Source organism: Dendrobates tinctorius, unplaced genomic scaffold (genome assembly GCF_039654945.1).
Source record: "Dendrobates tinctorius isolate UK_male_01 unplaced genomic scaffold, ASM3965494v1 ptg000057l, whole genome shotgun sequence".
Taxonomy (NCBI): Eukaryota; Metazoa; Chordata; class Amphibia; order Anura; family Dendrobatidae; genus Dendrobates; species Dendrobates tinctorius.
In genome coordinates this window covers 27,256,900-27,276,624 of record NW_027361725.1, presented here as the reverse complement: position 1 = coordinate 27,276,624, position 19,725 = coordinate 27,256,900, and the positions used below count along the sequence as shown (strand labels likewise).

The window sequence follows — 19,725 nt, the reverse complement described above, 5'->3', positions numbered from 1 at the left end:
GGACTGGGGGAGAAGGGAACTTGTGTCCCCAGTGGCATCCTTAATTATTTGGTCCAACATGGAACTGAAAAGACGTGATCCCTGGAAAGACAGACTAGTAAGGGAATTTTTTGACGATAAGTCCACCTGCCAGGCCTTAAGCCAGATAGTCCGCCGGATAACCACAATATTGTTGGACACCTGAGGTGCGCAAGAAGCGGCATCCAGGGAAACAGCTACCAAGTACTTCCCTGCATGAGAAATTTGGTCGGCGAGATCCACCAGCTGCTCCGGTTGAGCTCCAGCAAGAATGCCTTAATGGAGTTGTTTGGCCCATTTGACTACGGACATCGAAACCCAAGTGGAAGCAAAAGCCAGCCATAATGTAGAAGAAGCCGCTTTGAAGGCTGACTTTGCAAAGGATTCTATAATCCTGTCATTAGCATCCTTGAGGGATGCTCCGCTAGTAAGCGGGAGGACCGTGTTGGTGGACAGTCTGGAAACTGGTGGAATCACGGTCGGAGAAGCTGTCCAGTTGGCGGTGAGCTCAGGAAAACAGGGGTATTGGACAATGAGGCGCTTCCCTCTTTGAAAGTGTCTGGTTGGGTTCTCCCTTTCCCTGGCAAGTATCTCCTTGAATTCTGCATGAGGAGCCAAGACCTTGGAAGGTGGTTTAGACCGTCTGAACGAAACCGCCTGATCTGCGGGTTCTGTAGAGGTGTCCTTGATGCTAAAGGTCTGGTTGACCACACCAATGAGGCTCTGAACCATATCCCTCATGTTAGAAGTTTCATCCTCTGATGGTGTGTCCGAGAACGCCTCGCCTGACTCGGGAGAGGAGGATCGGTAAGAGGCAGACCGCTGAGAAGGACCAGGGTGCGATATGGAGCGGGAAGAGGACCTAGAGAGGCGCTCCAGTCTGGTTCTCTTGCAGCCTGTGTTGGAATGCCCAGACGGTAATTCCTGTGACCCGATAGCCACTATGGACGTCGGAAGGGGGCAACCTATCAAGTACGGACACCAGGGTCTGCGACACCTTAGTGAGATCCGCAACAGACTGTGATAGAGGAAGCCCACCCTGAAATAGGAGCCTCGCTCTCACCTGGGGCAGAAGGAGACTCCTGGGCGGTGGGGGAACAGTGTGATTGCTGCAGTCCTGACAAAGGTGAGAGGACTGACCTGAAGGGAGCTTGCATCTACAGGAAGAGCATACAAAGTGTCTGACCAGAGCACAGGAAGAAGAAGAAGTAGGAGGACAAGAATGCTCTCCTTTAAAACTAGGCATGAAGAGCAGACCGACTAACTGATGCCAGAAGGTTGGGGGACAGTAAGAAATGCAGAGGAGAGTGTCAGTCTGCAGAGCTACTCACAGTAAGAGTAGTGGTCCTGCAGTCTGCTTCCAGGCTGTAGAGGCTGCTGTGCAAAGCTGGAGAAGAGCAGGTCCTGCAGGGAGAAGTCACCATCCAGATCCACACACCGTAAAATGGCGCCGCAAAGAGGATGCAGGGAATCCGCGTGCGAAATCTTGTGCTGCAGAAGAGTGGGCGGACTGAGAAAAAACCCGTTCGGAGACAGGAAGAGGGGGTGGAGCTAACCGCCGGAACCAGGGGGGAGAAAGATGGCAACAAACGCAGCCTGTCTGATGAGGCTGGGAGGAGTGGGCAGAGCTAGCCACCGGGTGCAGGAAGAGGAAGTGAAGGAGCTACAGGCAGGAGAAAAGCCAGCCCAAAGAACTGAGAAGTCGGGTGGGCAGAGCCACTGCGGAGACTAGGCCCAAATGGAAGCCGGGGCCTAGATTAAACCTGGTGACCACCAAAGGGGGGAGGGGCACGGAGGCCCTAAAACACAAAAAAGGTATCCCATCACTAGTTTATTTATAACTGCAATGCCATTTGTTGTGAGTAAAGCATCCAGCATACAAATAAAAAAAAAAAAAAAACTATTCAGCACTAGATCGACCATCTTTTGTTTCATAATTTCTTAACCCTTTTGTTGCTGAGGAGTATTCAATATTTTGTGCCTTTAGTAGCCATGACTTTCTTTGCACTTTTGAGGTGTACATATAAAACCTAAATTACAGTGTAACAAAAATTCATATTAATCCTCCATTCCTTCTGTATATATTTTCCAAAAAAAACACCTGGCACCAGCTGTTATAAGTCATAAAAGCAAATGTATAAGTGGTCGTACTCTCACAAACCATATATAGCTTTATGCCATAACTAGCTCACATGCAATGGTCACTCAGGCCTGTCAGTTAGGCAAACCCTGCATGTGTTGTGGCTATCGAAGATCTGCGAGACATGAAGCCGCGGGGACGCAAACTTATTATTCGAGCATGCAGAAGTCACTGAGTTAGCACCAGAGTTTGGGAGATGATGCCTTATGTCAGCACGTTCAATAAGCACTAATGTCATATAGTGCGGAAATAAGAGGCCTTAAAGGGGTCTTCCCAACTCCAAGATAGTGTCCCAATAATAATGTTAGAAATATCTACATTTATAAATATAGTATATTTCTGATTTGTTATGTCACTTACCCCATGTGCAGGCATTGCAGTAGCTTAGATAGCCACTAACAGCTAATTGTCACTATGAATGGTCATAACCATGGATACTGCTTATTGCGAACAACTGCTGCTGCTACTACGCTGCAGCACGTGCGGAAGCAGACAGTTTTAGCGCAAACAGGCGGCAAGCAAAGCAGAGTGCTCCATCTCCTGAGCAACAGCGCTGCAAAGGGCCTTGTGCGCCAGCTCCCGCTGCCACTTGCGGGATCTTTGGGAAGAAAGGTCCTGTGCGCTCCAGTACTGTGAGCATAGCAGGTGTACAGACTAGAGGAGGCCGTGGATTGCTTCTTTGGACGTTTTCTGCATTAAAAGGGAACCCGTCAGCAAGATTTCCCAATAGCAGCTCCACATTCGAAGCACCACTCCAGTGCCTTTTTTTTTTTATTTCAGCGCTAGAGTGGTGCCTCTAATCCAAGTTTCCTATCCCTAGTCTTACACTCACCAGCCGCTGTCTTCTGCCACAACGTCTGACAGACTAGGAGTCAGAGGTAACAGTCACAAGCTCTCAGTGTAAAGGGCCTTTTACACATAGCGAGATCACAAGCGATATCGCTAAAGCGTCACTGATTTTGTGACGCAACAGCGGTATCGCTAGCGATCTCGCTTTGTGTGACACATAGCGGCGACCGGCCCCCCTGCTGGATATCGCTGATTGCGCTGGAATGTTCTGGAACATTTTCTCCTCGTTGGCGTCCCGCTGGTGCTGACTAGCGACGCATGGACGCAGGCGGAAGTCGTCATCATCGCTGCGGTGTGAAAGGTAACAGTGACCACCGACGGAACCCTTATCGCTGCTACGTCGCTTGTGAGATCTGCCTGTGTGGCAGCTCACTAGTGACCATTTAGCGATGCACCAGCGATCCTGACCGGGTCATATCGTTGTCGGGATCGCTAGTGCATCGCTAAATGTAACGGGACTCTTAGTGTACGAGACCCTCTTTCTGGCTCTCATAGACTTACATTGAGTTGTGATCTCTGGACCACCCAGCTAACACTGGAGCGATCACTGCAGGTCCCAACCTGCTGGAAACAATCGGAGCAGCGCCCATTACAGAAGACGGCAGCTGGCGAGTATAATACTAGGGGCAGGGAACTTACATTAGTGACACGCGTGCTTTAACTCATCATGTACCGCTGTCCAGCAAACTGTATATAAGCCCCCAATTGCCCCTGCATTTCCAAAACATACTTTATGATTTTCAAGTTCTATATGCCAATGCCTAGTATTTTCTACTGGTCAGGAGTGCATAAAAAAAAAATATATATACTTTCGACAAAAGAGTTACCATTTTTATTTCAGACATTTGTGGGAACCGAAACCCTTAGATTACAGGATGCAGCCTTCTGTGTCAATAACAGCCTCGCTCAGACTTGTCTGGTTCCCATCTATAACAGTTCTGTAGGAAGAATTTCCCAAGGAACTAAATGGAGCAAAATTTGCAACATCTGTTTATGTCCGGAGTCGCTGTAAATTGGAAAACCTGGAGGGGTAAAGATGTTCCTGGACCGAAAAATAGATGGCAGCATCATATGGCGGCTACTTTCTGCATTTGCTTTTGTAACTTCCATAACTGTGGATTTATCCCGAATATCAGGCAGAGTACTTGCACTGCCACTTCAGGTTCAACTGTTATTTTATTAAAGGGTTTTTGGGTTTGTTTTTTTTTATAAGTAAAATTCAACTACTACGAATAAATGTTATAACATCCTAAACACTGTAAGGATTACCAAGAGGCTAAAAAACTTGTAAAATAATGTATCAGCGGTTGAGAGGTTCAAGTAAAGTGAGCTCACCTGCAGATCACAAGACAGTAAAGAGGCCCCCTTGGCCTTAGAAATGGTGGTCATCAGTTGGAAAGTCAGCAAGTCGTGGACACATACATTGTTATCTATGTGTGGAGGGGAAGAAGGAAAAGAAGGTAAATTTAGAATCCGGTCATCAGCCGAGCACACGTGACCACAGCGTATATCACAACACAACTCACCAAGCAAACTCACAAGGATCTTAAACTGAGGAACAACATGAATCTGAAAGAAAAAAAAAAAAAAAAATATAAGAGACAAAAACAGGGTTTTTAAATCCAAATAAATCTTCTCTATATGCCCCACCAGAGCCTATAGACATTAATAGGGTGGGGTACCCTGCTCAGTCCGACCTCTCATAGTGCAGAGCCATTGAAGAAATGGCTTCAGCTCTAAAAGAATCAAAGTCATAATACTTTACACCAGACAAGGGCAAACCATGGCCAATGGTCCATCCAGCCCTAGGGCTGTTCCTATCTGTGGACAGCGGCAGCAAGACGGCTGGAAGGAGTGGACCATCATAATCTGAAGGACGACAATTTATTTTTTTTTCTTCTACAAGAATAGAAGAATTTACTATTTTTTTTTATAAAACTATAATATAAAAATTAGCTAATTATATGGTATTGATCGGCTCAATAATGATCAATAAAATTAATATACAATAATATAGTAATATTAACATTCAACAGAATTAATTTCAATGTATCGGTTCAGCAATCTGCAACAGTCTCTGTCTGCCATGTAGCTTCTCGGCAAAATGTTTTTCCCATCCTTGCTTTACACCACATTATGTATTTCCTCAGCTGTATGAGCCGATAGCCAAGGTTCTCAGCTGTCATCTCAACAATCAGATCATTACCAGAGGAAACGAATGTTGAAAATCTAACAAAACTCTAAAAGCTACATCTTGTACCTGCTGAATTTTCTTAGCAAAGTTCTTATTGGATTTTTCTAGAGTTACTTCAAACTGGTTACAACCTAAAAAAAAAAAAAAAAATATTTATATTCTGGAAAAATGTCACAAGAAAATGAGAAAAGTTCTTAAAACACCATAATTACTACCCAATCCATCCAACTTTGAGGCTGTGCGCACACGCTGCGTTTTTTTGCGCTGCGGAATCGCCGCGAAAACGAAAAGAAAACGCATCCCATGCAATCCTACGGATTTTTCTGCTGCGGAATCGCATCACGGTAAAATCGACAGCATACCCATTCTTTTTGCGGAATCGCGGCGACTCCGCACACATAGGAATGCATTGATCCGCTTACTTTCCGCATATGGCTATGCCCACCATGCAAAACGTAAGCGGATCATGTGCAGATGGTACCCAGGGTCTGGAGGAAAGGAGACTGTCCTCCGGGCTGTGGGTAACATATTCCTGTAAAAAATAGAATAAAAATAAAAAAATAGTGATATACTCACCCTCCGGTGGCCCCCGAAATCCTTCCCGCCTCTCACCACGCTCCCGGCATCTTCCGGTCCCAGTAATGTTTTGCGCGAATGACCGCTGAAGACATTGCGCTCTCGTGAGCGTGACATAATCTCAGGTCCTTCGCGCAAAGCATTACTGGGACCGGAAGATGCCGGGAGCGCCGCAGAGCAGATCGTGGGCCATCAGAAGGTGAGAATAGCAATATTTTTTTTTTCATTATTTTAAACATTGTATATATCACATTTCCAAGCGATGCCAATCTCTTGGAATGCACAAGCAGTCTGCAAGTGAAAAACGCTTGTTTTCCGAACGAAAAACGCATGCGAATTCACATGCGTTTTACCCGCAGCTGGAGTGCGGAAATTTCTGCAGCATTTCTGCAACGTGAGTACATAGCCTGAAAGTTAGGAAAAAGCAATGCGTACAATTTTGTTTTCATAGCTCCCACCACACCCACACATGCTGTAGGATGCCCCCACAGTCGTCCTCCCCACTCACTATGATGCCCCCACAGTCGTCCTCCCCACTCACTATGATGCCCCCACAGTCGTCCTCCCCACTCACTATGATGCCCCCACAGTCGTCCTCCCCACTCACTATGATGCCCCCACAGTCGTCCTCCCCACTCACTATGATGCCCCCACAGTCGTCCACCCCACCCACACTGTATGATGCCCCCAGAGTCTCCTCACAAACGCACCTGGTATATGATGCAGCAGTTCTTGAAATCATGCCTACACATAAGCAGCAAGCAAGGTTATCAATTCATCCCTCAGACGCAGCCAGAGGCCAAAGCACAAGGTAAGTTAGGGGCAACATCTTAATGTAAAGCCACAAAAGCACCCCAAACTCAATGGACAACAGTCAGCGAAACAATAGATGCCAGCCATCCCCCCTGACTACCCCATACACAGGAGAACCCCTGGGATTTCTTTGAGAAAGTAGCTGCGAAAATTTCAAGAAAGAACACAAAGGATCAGCCATTCTCTCCCTGAAATGACCTGTCGGGGTAGAATCGGGAGACATCTATACACAGACTGTCAGATGATCCTGCCGATATCTGGATATAACAAGAAGTGTCTAAAAAATGTTTTTTTTTCTGTGAAGATAAACGAGGACTTGGGGAAAAGTCAGACGATGCACAACTCAGACGGGGATCGCAACACAACGCTCGGACTGGCAGGCGGCTCTCACAACCAGAGCGTGACAGAACGTACTTCTATGCAGCCGTTATGCTCAGGGGGGAGAGCCGCCATCAATGCAATCCCAGTTTGATTTTTCCCATATGGTGCCCCATTACTCTGGGTCCGAAGTCATGTGACAAGGCTCATTAAAGGGAACCTGAAAGCTGATACATGCTGCCTGATGCTCGTTTGCCTTACTTTGTCCCCGGCGACTTTTAATGTTTTTCTCTGAAACACCGCAGCGCCAAGCTTCACCCCTTAGACCGACTGTCAGAGGCGTCTCACCCAGCCAGATAGGATCATCAAGACAACACAATACAGGTATAAGAGACCAAGGCAAGACGGTCCGGGGAAGGAAGGCAAATCACATATCCTTCCGATTGAGAGAAAGTAAGCCACACCAGAGGTGTATGAGATTCATTGTTACTGGGATATATGTTCTGGAGTGCTGTCATCTGTACGGCGGAACCAATGAATGATAGAAAGTAAAGCAATCCCACTCCAGCACCCTCACACCATCAGGACTAATAAGTGATTACCCCACAAAGATCTGCAATCCAACCTGTTCCAAAAGCCGAGAGACATGCAGGGACTGTCTAACAAACAGGCAATCCCTGCATGTGTTGTGGCTGTCGAACCGCAGTGAGACATGCAGCCGCGGCGACTAACATATTATTCAAGCACGCCGAAGACACTATTAGCACCCGAGCATGCTGAGATAACACCTTATCCTAGAACATTCGCTCATCATTAATAAAAACCAAAACTAATGGCGTGGATATAGAAATGACCCTTTCTAAAAATATTAAACACATTATTAATGTCCACTTTTCGCATGATAAACAGCTATAAAGCTTTATAGTACCTGCATGTTTGCCATGACGTCTTCACAAGGGATCAGTCATTGTGATTTTAAATAGTTTTATCCAACATTCCCATCATGATTAAGAATGCAGAGAGCATTGTAAAGGCGTCACTTTCTTGGATGTCTCATTAACATGATTCAGCCATGAAGCAGTGATTTTTGGTAGTATCTCTATTACATGCTCATGTACGGGGCAGATTTTCACAATTTGTAACGCTTACGGTGAAATCTGCTACAAATCATTCGCAACACCTACTACAAAAATGCATGAATTGATGTGGTTTTGGTGTTCCAGAAAGTCACCAGCGCATCAGTCCTGAGTGGACATCCCCTAAAAGTAAGATTGCACCACTTTATTATGGACAGATTCAGTACGGAATGACTCACCTTGCTCTTTTTTGACCCTGTACAGTAGTAAATGTCCCTGTTTAGTGCCAACGAGAAGGCAGTCCTCTGAAAAATAAGCACAATATTGTTACCAATCATTTAGGAACAGGCACCGATACAGACAGTTAGAGGAAAGTGTCATCAGGTTTATGCTACCCCATCTGAGAGCAGCATGATGTAGGGGCAGAGACCCTGATTCCAGCAATGGGTCACTCACTGGGCTGCTTGCTTTAGTTTCAATAAAATCACTGATTTATCTACTGCAGATCTAGCTGTTCTTTGAATGCTGAGCTCCGTCCAACCCTGCCCATATCATTGACTGGCCAGCTTACTGTGTACACTGTGCATAGGCAGGAAGCTGCCAATCAGTGGTGGGTTTGGACTACATGACAGTAGGTTTACTAGTCCTCTAGAGATGGTCTCCTGCTGATAAAACTGTGATATTATCAAGACTGCAAACATCCCAGTAATTGACATTACTGGAAATCAGGGTTTTGGCCCCTACATCATGCTGCTCTCAGAGCAGGTAGCAAAACCCTGGCAATAGATTTCCTTTAAGGGTAACAACTAGGCAACTCGACTAAACACCAGGAAAAAGGTGTTGTTTTGATAGTTGGGATCCGCAGAGAAATAAGCAGTAGTAAGGTCGCTGCTGCAAACAATACCTGTGGTTAAATATAAGCGGCCGGCAGAGGAGCGCTGGGCTAATGAATACAACAGCCCTGGCCGGCACAGAGAACGGGACGAGCTAAGAACACATTTACAATGGTTGTGTGCTCAATTCAATGAAACCCGATTGGGTAAAAAAAAAAAAAAAAAAAAAAGATGGCACATGGATGTGTACAATAGTAATGCGAATGCAGTCTTAAGTCTTGCGCCAGTGCTCAATCCCGGCGGGCCTTCAGACCCCCACGGGCCTGCGCTCAACCCCGGGCCATCAGACCCCCACGGGCCTGCGCTCAACCCCGGGCCATCAGACCCCCACGGGCCTGCGCTCAACCCCGGGCCATCAGACCCCCACGGGCCTGCGCTCAACCCCGGGCCATCAGACCCCCACGGGCCTGCGCTCAACCCCGGGCCATCAGACCCCCACGGGCCTGCGCTCAACCCCGGGCCATCAGACCCCCACGGGCCTGCGCTCAACCCCGGGCCATCAGACCCCCACGGGCCTGCGCTCAACCCCGGGCCATCAGACCCCCACGGGCCTGCGCTCAACCCCGGGCCATCAGACCCCCACGGGCCTGCGCTCAACCCCGGGCCATCAGACCCCCACGGGCCTGCGCTCAACCCCGGGCCATCAGACCCCCACGGGCCTGCGCTCAACCCCGGGCCATCAGACCCCCACGGGCCTGCGCTCAACCCCGGGCCATCAGACCCCCACGGGCCTGCGCTCAACCCCGGGCCATCAGACCCCCACGGGCCTGCGCTCAACCCCGGGCCATCAGACCCCCACTGCCGGCGCTCAACCACGGGCCATCAGACCCCCACTGCCGGCGCTCAACCCCGGGCCATCAGACCCCCACTGCCGGCACTCACCCGGAGCCATCAGACACCCAATGCCGGCGCTCAACCCCGGGCCATCAGACGCCCACTGCCGGTACTTACCCCGGGCCATCAGACCCCCATTGCCAGTACTTACCCCGGGCCATAAGACACCCACTGCCGGTACTTACCCCGGGCCATCAGACGCCCACTGCCGGTACTTACCCCGGGCCATCAGACCCCATTGCCAGTACTTACCCCGGGCCATAAGACACCCACTGCCGGTACTTACCCCGGGCCATCAGACCCCCACTGCCGGTACTTACCCCGGGCAATAAGACCCCCACTGCCGGTACTTACCCCGGGCAATAAGACCCCCACTGTCGGCATTTACCCCGGGCAATAAGACCCCCACTGTCGGCATTTACCCCAGCCCTTCAGACCCCCACTGCCAGCACTTACCCCGGGCATTCAGACCCCCCATTGCCAGTACTTACCCCAGGCTGCCACACACTCTATCTGCAGCGGCAGTTTCTCCAGGATCAGCACCTGTTCAAAGGCGTCATGCATAACTGCAGCGGCCTGATACACCCGCCAGACCACGGCCGATCCGGCAACGTTGTGCGACTCGAAGGGCAGAGAAACGGTCCGCAACCCGGCGAGAAGGCCTGTCCGGTGCGAAGGCTGGAGACTGCTGGTGCTCGGCTTCCTGGTATGAAACCACGCCCCGCGCTGGAGCCACAATGGTCAGTACAGAAGGCCACGCCCACACCACGTGATGTAACAACAGTGCAGCTGCAGCGGCCAAAGCGCCTTTATGCAGGGACGTCGTCCAGCCGTAGCGGCTTCACAACATCGAGCTGCTCTGTACAGGGACGTCCGGCTATAGCGGCCTCACTCCATAGAGCGGCTCTGTGCAGGTTTAAGTTACAGGGAATACTCCACGCAGGGAGAGAATAAGGGATGTATGGAGGATAAAGTTCAAAACGAGAATAAGTGTTCAATAAATGGGTAAACTTCCAGAGGAGGGATCCTTGGAGTTCCCACGGTGGCGCTGTGATGTGTAAAGTGTCTGGTCTGGTCCTGGAGGAATGTGAGGCACTGTCTCCTGACAGCCGCAACGTAGCCTGGCTCTCCTAGGCATAGCCTTGAAGTCTCGGGGTGAAGTGTCCGTGGAGGAGGTGTCTGTGGCGTCGGTGCAGATGGATGAAGGTCAGCGGCGAGGACCAGGGATATTCCGCTTGTTTCCCCCGGTCAGGCCTACAGCTCGCACCGTCAAAGTCAGCGGGATGGTATGGAACGTCTCCTTAGTATCGGAGGTGAGTGGGCCCATAGTCACAGTCTGTTTGCATGTGTGCTGGTGTGGCGCCCCTGAGGCTTCAGTCGCCACAGAGGTACTGCACCTTCTCCTAAGGTGTAGTGCCCCACCATCCAGGTAGGCTGGGAACTCCTTTCCGCATTCCAACACCTGCACCCCACACACAGGATAGTTCAGCAGGGACCCATCCATGCTTTATGCTGGAAAGGTCATAGGGTGCCTTTTGTGGTCCCTGGCTTCGTAACACGAGAGGTGCTGGGAGGCGGGTGGAGTTAGATATAAAAGAGTGGGAAGAGTGAGAGTTAGTGGTTAGTTGGTTAGAGGAGAGAGAAGATGGGTGTCTGAGGGACGTGCTGCAGCAGGTCCCAGTGATCTAGGCTGCTGGCACGAGAAAGACCAGAGATTGAGACTGATAAGATTGATAACCTAACCTTCCATAAGTGAGATAGAACAGATCGGAACGAAGGAGAATAGAAGGACGGTGGGAAGCTGGTTGAAGAAAGATAGAGAACCCTTCCAGTCCAGAGAGAGCAAAGGCCGGGGCCCCGGTCCCCGAGGTTGATTGGATCTTTATGTCCGGCAACAGACACTGGAGGAGTAGTGAGCCGCTAACGCCTTGCTCCCATCATAGACTTGGGACACAACAGCAACTGAATAGAGAGCCGGGACGCAGTGAGGGTGACAGGACAATTGTGTACAAGATAATTGTGTATGGACTATTGTGTACAGACAATTGTGTACAGGCCAATTGTGTACAATGACAATTGTGTACAAGGCAATTGTGTACAAGGCGATTGCCCTGTACACAATTGTCCTTGTACACAATTGTCCTTGGACACAATTGGCCTGTACACAATTTTCTGTACACAATTGTCCGTACACAATTATCTTGTACACAATTGTCATGGAACCCGCAGTGAGGAGTCCCCGAAGCAGGCTACAGCTGTCTGTCATACAAGTAAAGACTAGGAACACCTAGAGAGAGGCATTCCAGGGTAACTAAGTACTGGAGTGCTTCGCACCTAAAGGCGCATTGGAGGAGTCGTTCAGTAAGGTACATGTTGGCGGAGTGTGGAAGGGAGAATCCTATCCTGCCTGGAGGTTGGCTGGAGCCCTGACCTGGAGAACACAGTACGGAGGCAGGCAGTTGAGTGAACTGCAAACAGTGAGCAAAGCTTTGGAACCGCATACTCTGGTGTCCTCCAGTTATTCCAGCACCACTACACCTGGGTACCAGCCTCTATACCATTCTGCGCCTCTCCTCATCCATTGCACCTACACTGCCCTGGGACTACAGCTCCACCTGTGGGGAGCTATACCATCTCTGCTGCACCACACCATCAGTCCCAGCGGATCTGTATGCAGAGTTGGCTTACCATCTTACTTGCCAAACACCACGGGTGGCGTCACGAACTATTCTAATAAACTTTAACACCATTAACATCACCGCCATTGATATTGGGCGCCCAGGGCCACGGACCAGGTCACCGCTGCTGTGACACATTCCCGCCTTGACACCGGCCCGGTACAGAGTACCCCGCTGCCCTGGGTGTGCGAGGGCGACCCAATTTTGGCGTCACAAACAGGATGACGAGACCCGATGCCATCGGGTTCTGTGTGCCTTGGATTTACAACTTTTGAAAATGTGCAGAAGACCAAATTTAATAGACTGTAAAATGGACATTAGAAATGGCCGCTGGCACGGAGAAGAAGGGCGTGAAGAGATGGGAGGTCCTAAGAAAAGACCGCGAAGAGTCTTGGGCCGTCCCTGCCTGAATTACTATGTGACCGATGCATGGCCCACCCCCCGAGGGGTTCGTATACTGGCTTGGTATGGAGGTGCTGGAAGAAGACGCCGCCCCCGGTGGAGGGGCAGAGAAAGCCAGTGGCGGGCAGAAGGGCGAAGCAAGAGGAAGAACGCCAGAACGCCATTTTGTAGAGTGAGGGAAGGAGGCCTGGAGAGCGCGCGGAGGTTGAGTCGGAACTCCCCGGCGCCATGGCTGACGACTCCAACCCCGTCTCTGCGATGAGCCGCCAGCAGCTGGAGGACGGAATCCCCCAGCTGACGTGCCGCCTGCAACTGAGGCATGAGGCCTTACGGAGACTGAGCAGGCCGCACGCCCCGGAGGGGCCTACACCACCGGCGCCCCTGAACTTGGTACCCTTGCCACCGGTACCTGCCGCCGCTGCATCGGAGCAGAGACCACACCGCCAGGAGGCCCCAGGTACGTCTGATGTCCCGACAACTGGGAAGGCCCTGGGGTGCACCACGGTCACAGCGGCTGGCCAGGTCGTGCTAGATCTGGTCTGGGACCGGGATACCAGCCCCTGGAGGGGAACAGCACTAGTAACCTAAACTAAATCTCGTTACCCAGGAGGGTTTGTTGCACCAGTTGTGCCTTTGCCTTTTTGTTCATCATGTTGCCCAGTTTTTGATTGGCAGCGTTGTTTTTGATATGCCACTGTGGAGATCATAGACGCTGATTGATCCAAAAACTTTTATTGTAAATAGTTGCATCTCTTTAGGTGCCCTTTCTTAGTTTTACATATAAAGACACTTTGCGAAGATAATGTTTTTGCATGGACACTTTTCGAAGAATGATGTCTACCTCAAGGGACACTGCAAGAAAGCCCATCTGGGAGCAGTGTTCAGCACTTTGCAAGAATCTTTGAATGTTTTATAACATTTGATAATGTTGTGTCTTATGAAAAGTAAACGTCTTTTATACCATGTTTGATACAGAGAATTAGAAAAGTTTTGAGATAGAATGTGAGAATTGAATAAAGACTGAAGAATTGAAAGTGACAGGTGACAGGCCAAGCGTAGATGGTCAGTGTCTTGCGTCCAGTAGAAGAAAGAAAGAAAAAGAGAATAATTGATAGAAAATGTAATAAAGAAAATGGGTTGAGTATGGCACTTTGAACTAAGAATTGCACTTAAGTAAATTTTTGATACTAAGATAGGAAGTTAACCTGTTTGTAACATTTAAGAAATGTGTCTCCTACATTAGGAAGATTAGATAACTATTGTTGAATAGCATTTAAAAATTTTTGTGTGTTCCTGTATTGTACCTTTTGTTGTCTTACAGCCCGCGGACGTACTGTGTTTAATGGGGGGTATGTGGCGCCCCTGAGGCTTCAGTCGCCACAGAGGTACTGCACCTTCTCCTAAGGTGTAGTGCCCCACCATCCAGGTAGGCTGGGAACTCCTTTCCGCATTCCAACACCTGCACCCCACACACAGGATAGTTCAGCAGGGACCCATCCATGCTTTATGCTGGAAAGGTCATAGGGTGCCTTTTGTGGTCCCTGGCTTCGTAACACGAGAGGTGCTGGGGAGGTGGGTGGAGTTAGATATAAAAGAGAGAGTTAGTGGTTAGTTGGTTAGAGGACAGAAGATGGGTGTCTGGACGTGCTGCAGCAGGTCCCAGTGATCTGGGCTGCTGGCACGAGAAAGACCAGAGAAAGAGACTGATAAGATTGATAACCTAACCTTCCATAAGATAGATAGAACAGATCGGAATGAAGGAGAATAGAAGGACGGTGGGAAGCTGGTTGAAGAAAGATAGAGAACCCTTCCAGTCCAGAGAGCGCAAAGGCCGGGGCCCCGGTCCCCGAGGTTGATTGGATCTTTATGTCCGGCAACAGACACCGGAGGAGTAGTGAGCCGCTAATGCCTTGCTCCCATCATAGACGTGGGACATAACAGCAACTGAATAGAGAGCCGGGACGCAGTGAGGAGTCCCCGAAGCAGGCTACAGCTGTCATACAAGTAAAGACTAGGAACACCTAGAGAGAGGCATTCCAGGGTAACTAAGTACTGGAGTGCTTGGCACCTAAAGGCGCATTGGAGGAGTCGTTCAGTAAGGTACATGTTGGCGGAGTGTGGAAGGGAGAATCCTATCCTGCCTGGAGGTTGGCTGGAGCCCTGACCTGGAGAACACGGTACGGAGGCAGGCAGTTGAGTGAAATGCAAACAGTGAGTAAAGCTTTGGAACCGCATACTCTGGTGTCCTCCAGTTATTCCCACACCACTACACCTGGGTGCCAGCCTCCATACCATTCTGCGCCTCTCCTCATCCATTGCACCTACACTGCCCTGGGACTACAGCTCCACCTGTGGGGAGCTACACCATCTTTGCTGCACCACACCATCAGTTCCAGCGGATCTGCATGCAGCGTTGGCTCAACATCTTGCCAAACACCACGGGTGGCGTCACAAACTATTCTAATAAACTTTAACACCATTAACATCACCGCCATTGATATTGGGCGCCCAGGGCCAAGGACCAGGTCACCGCTGCTGTGACACATTCCCGCCTTGACACCAGCCCGGTACCGAGTACCCCGCTGCCCTGGGTTTGCGAGGGCGACCCACTGGTAGTCGGCCATGTGGCCTGGTTTCCTGGTGTCACGCTGCGGAGAGTGTCAACTCTGTCTTCCCGCCAAAGACCCCGCTTTGGCGCGCTCCGTCCCTTTTATCTCATACCTGCCCCCTGTAGTCAAGTGCAAAGGTCTGTCCAGGTCAGAAAGTGCTCCCCCAGGAAACAATGGTGACAGCCCCAATACATCCGGCCTGGATACAAGAGAGATACCACTAGCCCGGTCCATCTCCCTACATCCGGTTAGAGCGCTTTCACAACATAGAGCGGCTCCGTGCAGGGCCGTCCCGCCATAGCAGCCTCAGCAAATAGAGCGGCTCCGTGCAGGGATGTCCGGCTATAGCAGCCTCACAACATAGAGCGGCTCCGTGCAGGGACGTCCGGCTATAGCGGCCTCACAACATAGAGCGGCTCCGTGCAGGGACGTCCGGCTATAGCGGCTTCACAACACAGAGCGGCTACGTACAAGGACGTCCGGCTATAGCGGCCTCACAACATAGAGCGGCTATGTGCAGAGACGTCCGGCCATAGCTGCCTCACAACATAGCGCTGCTCCGTGCAGGGACATGTGGCCATAGAGCAGCTCCGTGCAGGTCATCTTTCTGGGTCGCCCTCCCAGGGCTGTGGGGTACTTGGTACTGGGCCGGTGTCATTGGGATGTGTCACAGCGGCGGTGACCCGGACCGTGGCCCTGGGCGCCCAAGTAATAGAAAGATGTGAGTTAAATGAATAGTTCGTGCCGCCACCTGTGGTGTTCGGCAAGGGAGTTGTTAAGCCGACGCTGCATGCAGATCCTCCGGGACAGATGGTGTGGTGCAGCAATGATGGTATAGCCCTCCACAGGCAGGGCTGTTGTCCCAGGGCAGTGTAGATGTGGAGACACTTAGGTGATGTAGTGTCTGGCGCAGGGGATGTAGCAGTGTCAGGCGGATGGACACAGGAAGGAATGGAGGACACCAGGGCATGTAGTTCCAAAGCTTTACTCACAGTCTGTAGTGCCCGCTTCTGTGCCATGTCCTCCGGGTCAGGAACTCAGTCAACCTCCAGGCAAGATGGAAAGCTCCCTTCCACACTCCGCCCACTTATGTGCCTTTCCTGAACGTCTTCTCTATAGCGCCTTTAAATGTGACGATCTCCAGTACCGTGTTACACTGGAGTTCCTCCTGACAGATGATCTCAAGAACTCTACTTGCACGGCAGACAGCTGTAGCCTGCTTCGGGACTCTCTACTCCTAAGTCCCAGCTCTCTATCTGTATTGCTGTTGTGCCCTCAAGTCTTAGATGGGAGTAGTGCATTTACAGCCCACTACTCCACCGGTGTCTGCTGCAGAACCATTAGTGTTCATACAACCTCAGGGAACGGGCCCCGGCCTTGCGCTTAGAACTTCTAGGCAGGATTTTTCCTCTAACCCACGTCCTCTGTGTTCCCTTTTACTCCTATGTTCCGTACTTGTCCTTTCCCTTCTATGGAAGCTCAGGCTTCAGGTGAACGTCCTCCTTTTTTCCTTTCCCGTGGCTCAGGTCACTGAGGCAGCTGCAGCACTCCTTCCTCCATCCCTTCTTCCAGGGATCCCCACTCCTCCCGAGTGGCTTCCTTCCTCACTGACCTCCTGTCAGACTGACTTCCCATTCTAAACCTTCCTGCTCATACATATATTCTGAACTCCACCCACCTCCCAGCACGTCTAGTGTTCCAAGCAGGGAACCACCAAAGGTGCTCTGCTTCTCTCTAAGCAAAGAGCCGCAATGTGGTTATGCTGAACTACTCTATTGTGTGGGGTGCGAGTGTTGGAGCGTGGTCAGGAGCCTCCAACTTACCTGGATGGTGGGCACCACACCTTAGGAGAAGATGCAGTACCTCTGTGGCGACTGAGCCTCAGGGGCGCCACATACCCCCCCGTTAAACACAGCACGTCCGCGGACTGCAAGGTAAACAAAGTTGACAGTACAGGAACATACAAATTTTACAATGCTGAATAAACATTTCTTATACTAAACTTCCCAAGGTGAGAGGCACTCATTCTTGAACGTTGCAAACTGTTATTAACCCCTTCCTGACCAATGACGCCACATAGGCGTCATGAAAACCTGTGCCATTATGACCAGTGACGCCTATGTGGCGTCATGAATTAATTGTCCTCCTGCGGGACTGGTGACCGGGGTCACTGTAAGGTCATCCGACCCGCACACAGAGGACCCTTCATAATTAACCCCATGAGGCGTGGCTTAGCCCCCACGTGCCTACGATCGCTCTGATTGGCTGTTAAAAGTGAAACAGCCAATCAGAGCGATAGTAATATTTCATCAATGAAATTTGATGAAATATTACAAACCAGCCATTTCCAATGCTGCAGTAGCATCGGACATGGCTGGAGATACCGACCCCCCCCTTCGGTTAACGGGGGCGATTTTCCCCCCGACACTGAATGACAGCGGCGATCTGCCGCCGCTGTCCTCATCTGCTCCCCCGCTTTCCGATCACCTCCCCTCCCACCCCCTGGTACCTTCCGAGTGCAGTTGTCACTCCCGGTGTCCCGGATCATGGGCGCAGTGCGCCGGCCGGAATCTGCAGCTGCAGATTCCATTCATTCATTTTGATCACTTTCACAGTGATGAAAATTAAATAAAAAGTAAATAAACCCCCTGTTTATCACCTCCATACGTAGGCACATATAATAAAATAAAGAAAATATTTTTATTTTTATTTGAACATTAGGGTTAAGGTTGGAAATAGGGTTAGGGTTGGAAATAGGGTTAGGGTTGGAATTAGGGTTAGGGTTGGAATTAGGGTTAGAGTTGGAATTAGGGTTAAGATTAGGGTTAGGTATGTGTTGGGGTTAGGGTTGGGATTAGGATTAGGCTTGTGGTTAGGGTTATGGTTAGGGTTGGGATTAAGGTTAGGGGTGTGTTGGGGTTAGGTTTATGGTTAGGGTTGGGATTAGGGTTAGGGATGTGTTGGGGTTAGGGTTGTGGTTAGAGGTGTGTTGGGGTTAGTGACGGAGTTAGAATTGAGAGGTTTCCACTGTTTAGGCACATCAGGGGGTCTCCAAATGCAACATGGTGCCACCATTGATTCCAGCCAATTTTGCGTTCAAAAAAGTCAAACGGTGCTCCCTCCTTTCCAAGCCCCGATGTGTGCCCAAACAGTGTTTTACCCCAACATATGGGGTATCAGCGTACTCAGGAAAAATTGACAACAACTTTGAGGGTCTAATTTCTCCTGTTACCCTTGGGGAAATGAAAAAAATGGGGGTTAAAAAATTATTTTTGTGGAAACTTTTTTTTTATTTTCACGTCTCTGCGTTATAAACTTCTGTCAAGCACTTGGGGGTTTAAAGTGCTCACCAGACATCTAGATTAGCTCCTTGGGGGGTCTAGTTTCCAAAATGGGGTAACTTGTGGGGGGTTACTACTGTTTAGGCACATCAGGGCCTCTGCAAACGTAACGACGAACGCAGACCATTTCATCAAAGTCTGCATTTCAAAACGTCACTATTTCCATTCCGAGCCCTGACGTGTGCCCAAAGAATGGTTCCCCCTCACATATGGGGTACCAGCATACTCAGGGCAAACTGGACAACAATGTTTGGGGTCCAATTTATCCTGTTACCCTTGTGAAAATAAAAAATTGTGCACTAAAAAATAATTTTTTGAGGAAAATTTTTTTTTTTTCACAGCTCTGCGTTATAAACTTCTGTGAAGCACCTGGGGGTTCAGAGTGCTCACTATGCATCTAGATAAGTTCCTTAGGGGGTCTAGTTTCCAAAATGGGGTCATTTGTGGGGGAGCTCCAATGTTTAGGCACGCAGGGGCTCTCCAAACACGACATGGTGTCCGCTAACGATTAGGGCTAATTTTCATTTCAAAAAGTCAAATGGCGCTCCTTCCCTTCTGAGCCCTGCTGTGCACCCAAACAGTGGTTCCCCCCACATATGGGGTAACAGCGTACTCAGGACAAACTGAACAACAACTTTTGTGGTCCAATTTCTCCTGTTAGCAATGTAAAACTAAAAAATAGCATGCTAAAAAAATCATTTTTGAGGAAAAAAGTGATTTTTATTTTCACTGGTCTGCGTTATAAACTTTTGTGAAGCACTTGGGGGTTCAAAGTGCTCACTACACATCTAGATAAGTTCCATAAGGGTGTGTGCAGACGCTGCGGAATTCATCCGCGCGGATTTTGCAAAAACCGCAGATAAAACCGCAGGTCAAAAGACCTGCGGTTTCTCTGCGGTTTAGCCTGCGGTTTGGTCCTACGGTTTCACCATCTCCACAATGGTGGAGGTAGGAAACCGCTGCGGATTCCGCAGAAAGAATTGA

General features: G+C 49.8%; 1 protein-coding gene across 1 annotated transcript in view; it reads right to left on the bottom strand.

Moving 5' to 3' along the window:
• Window positions 1–10,492, bottom strand: part of VPS39 (VPS39 subunit of HOPS complex) — a 116,534-nt gene extending 106,042 nt beyond the window's left edge. Inside the window, exons 1-5 of the mRNA XM_073577854.1 lie at window positions 10,203–10,492; window positions 8,224–8,289; window positions 5,268–5,332; window positions 4,534–4,576; window positions 4,343–4,437 (exon numbers count right to left, since the gene is read on the bottom strand). Of these exons, the coding sequence (XP_073433955.1) occupies window positions 4,343–4,437; window positions 4,534–4,576; window positions 5,268–5,332; window positions 8,224–8,289; window positions 10,203–10,275 (342 nt within the window). The 5' untranslated portion in view covers window positions 10,276–10,492. The remainder of the gene's footprint in view (window positions 1–4,342; window positions 4,438–4,533; window positions 4,577–5,267; window positions 5,333–8,223; window positions 8,290–10,202) is intronic.
• Window positions 10,493–19,725: the final 9,233 nt, after the last annotated feature.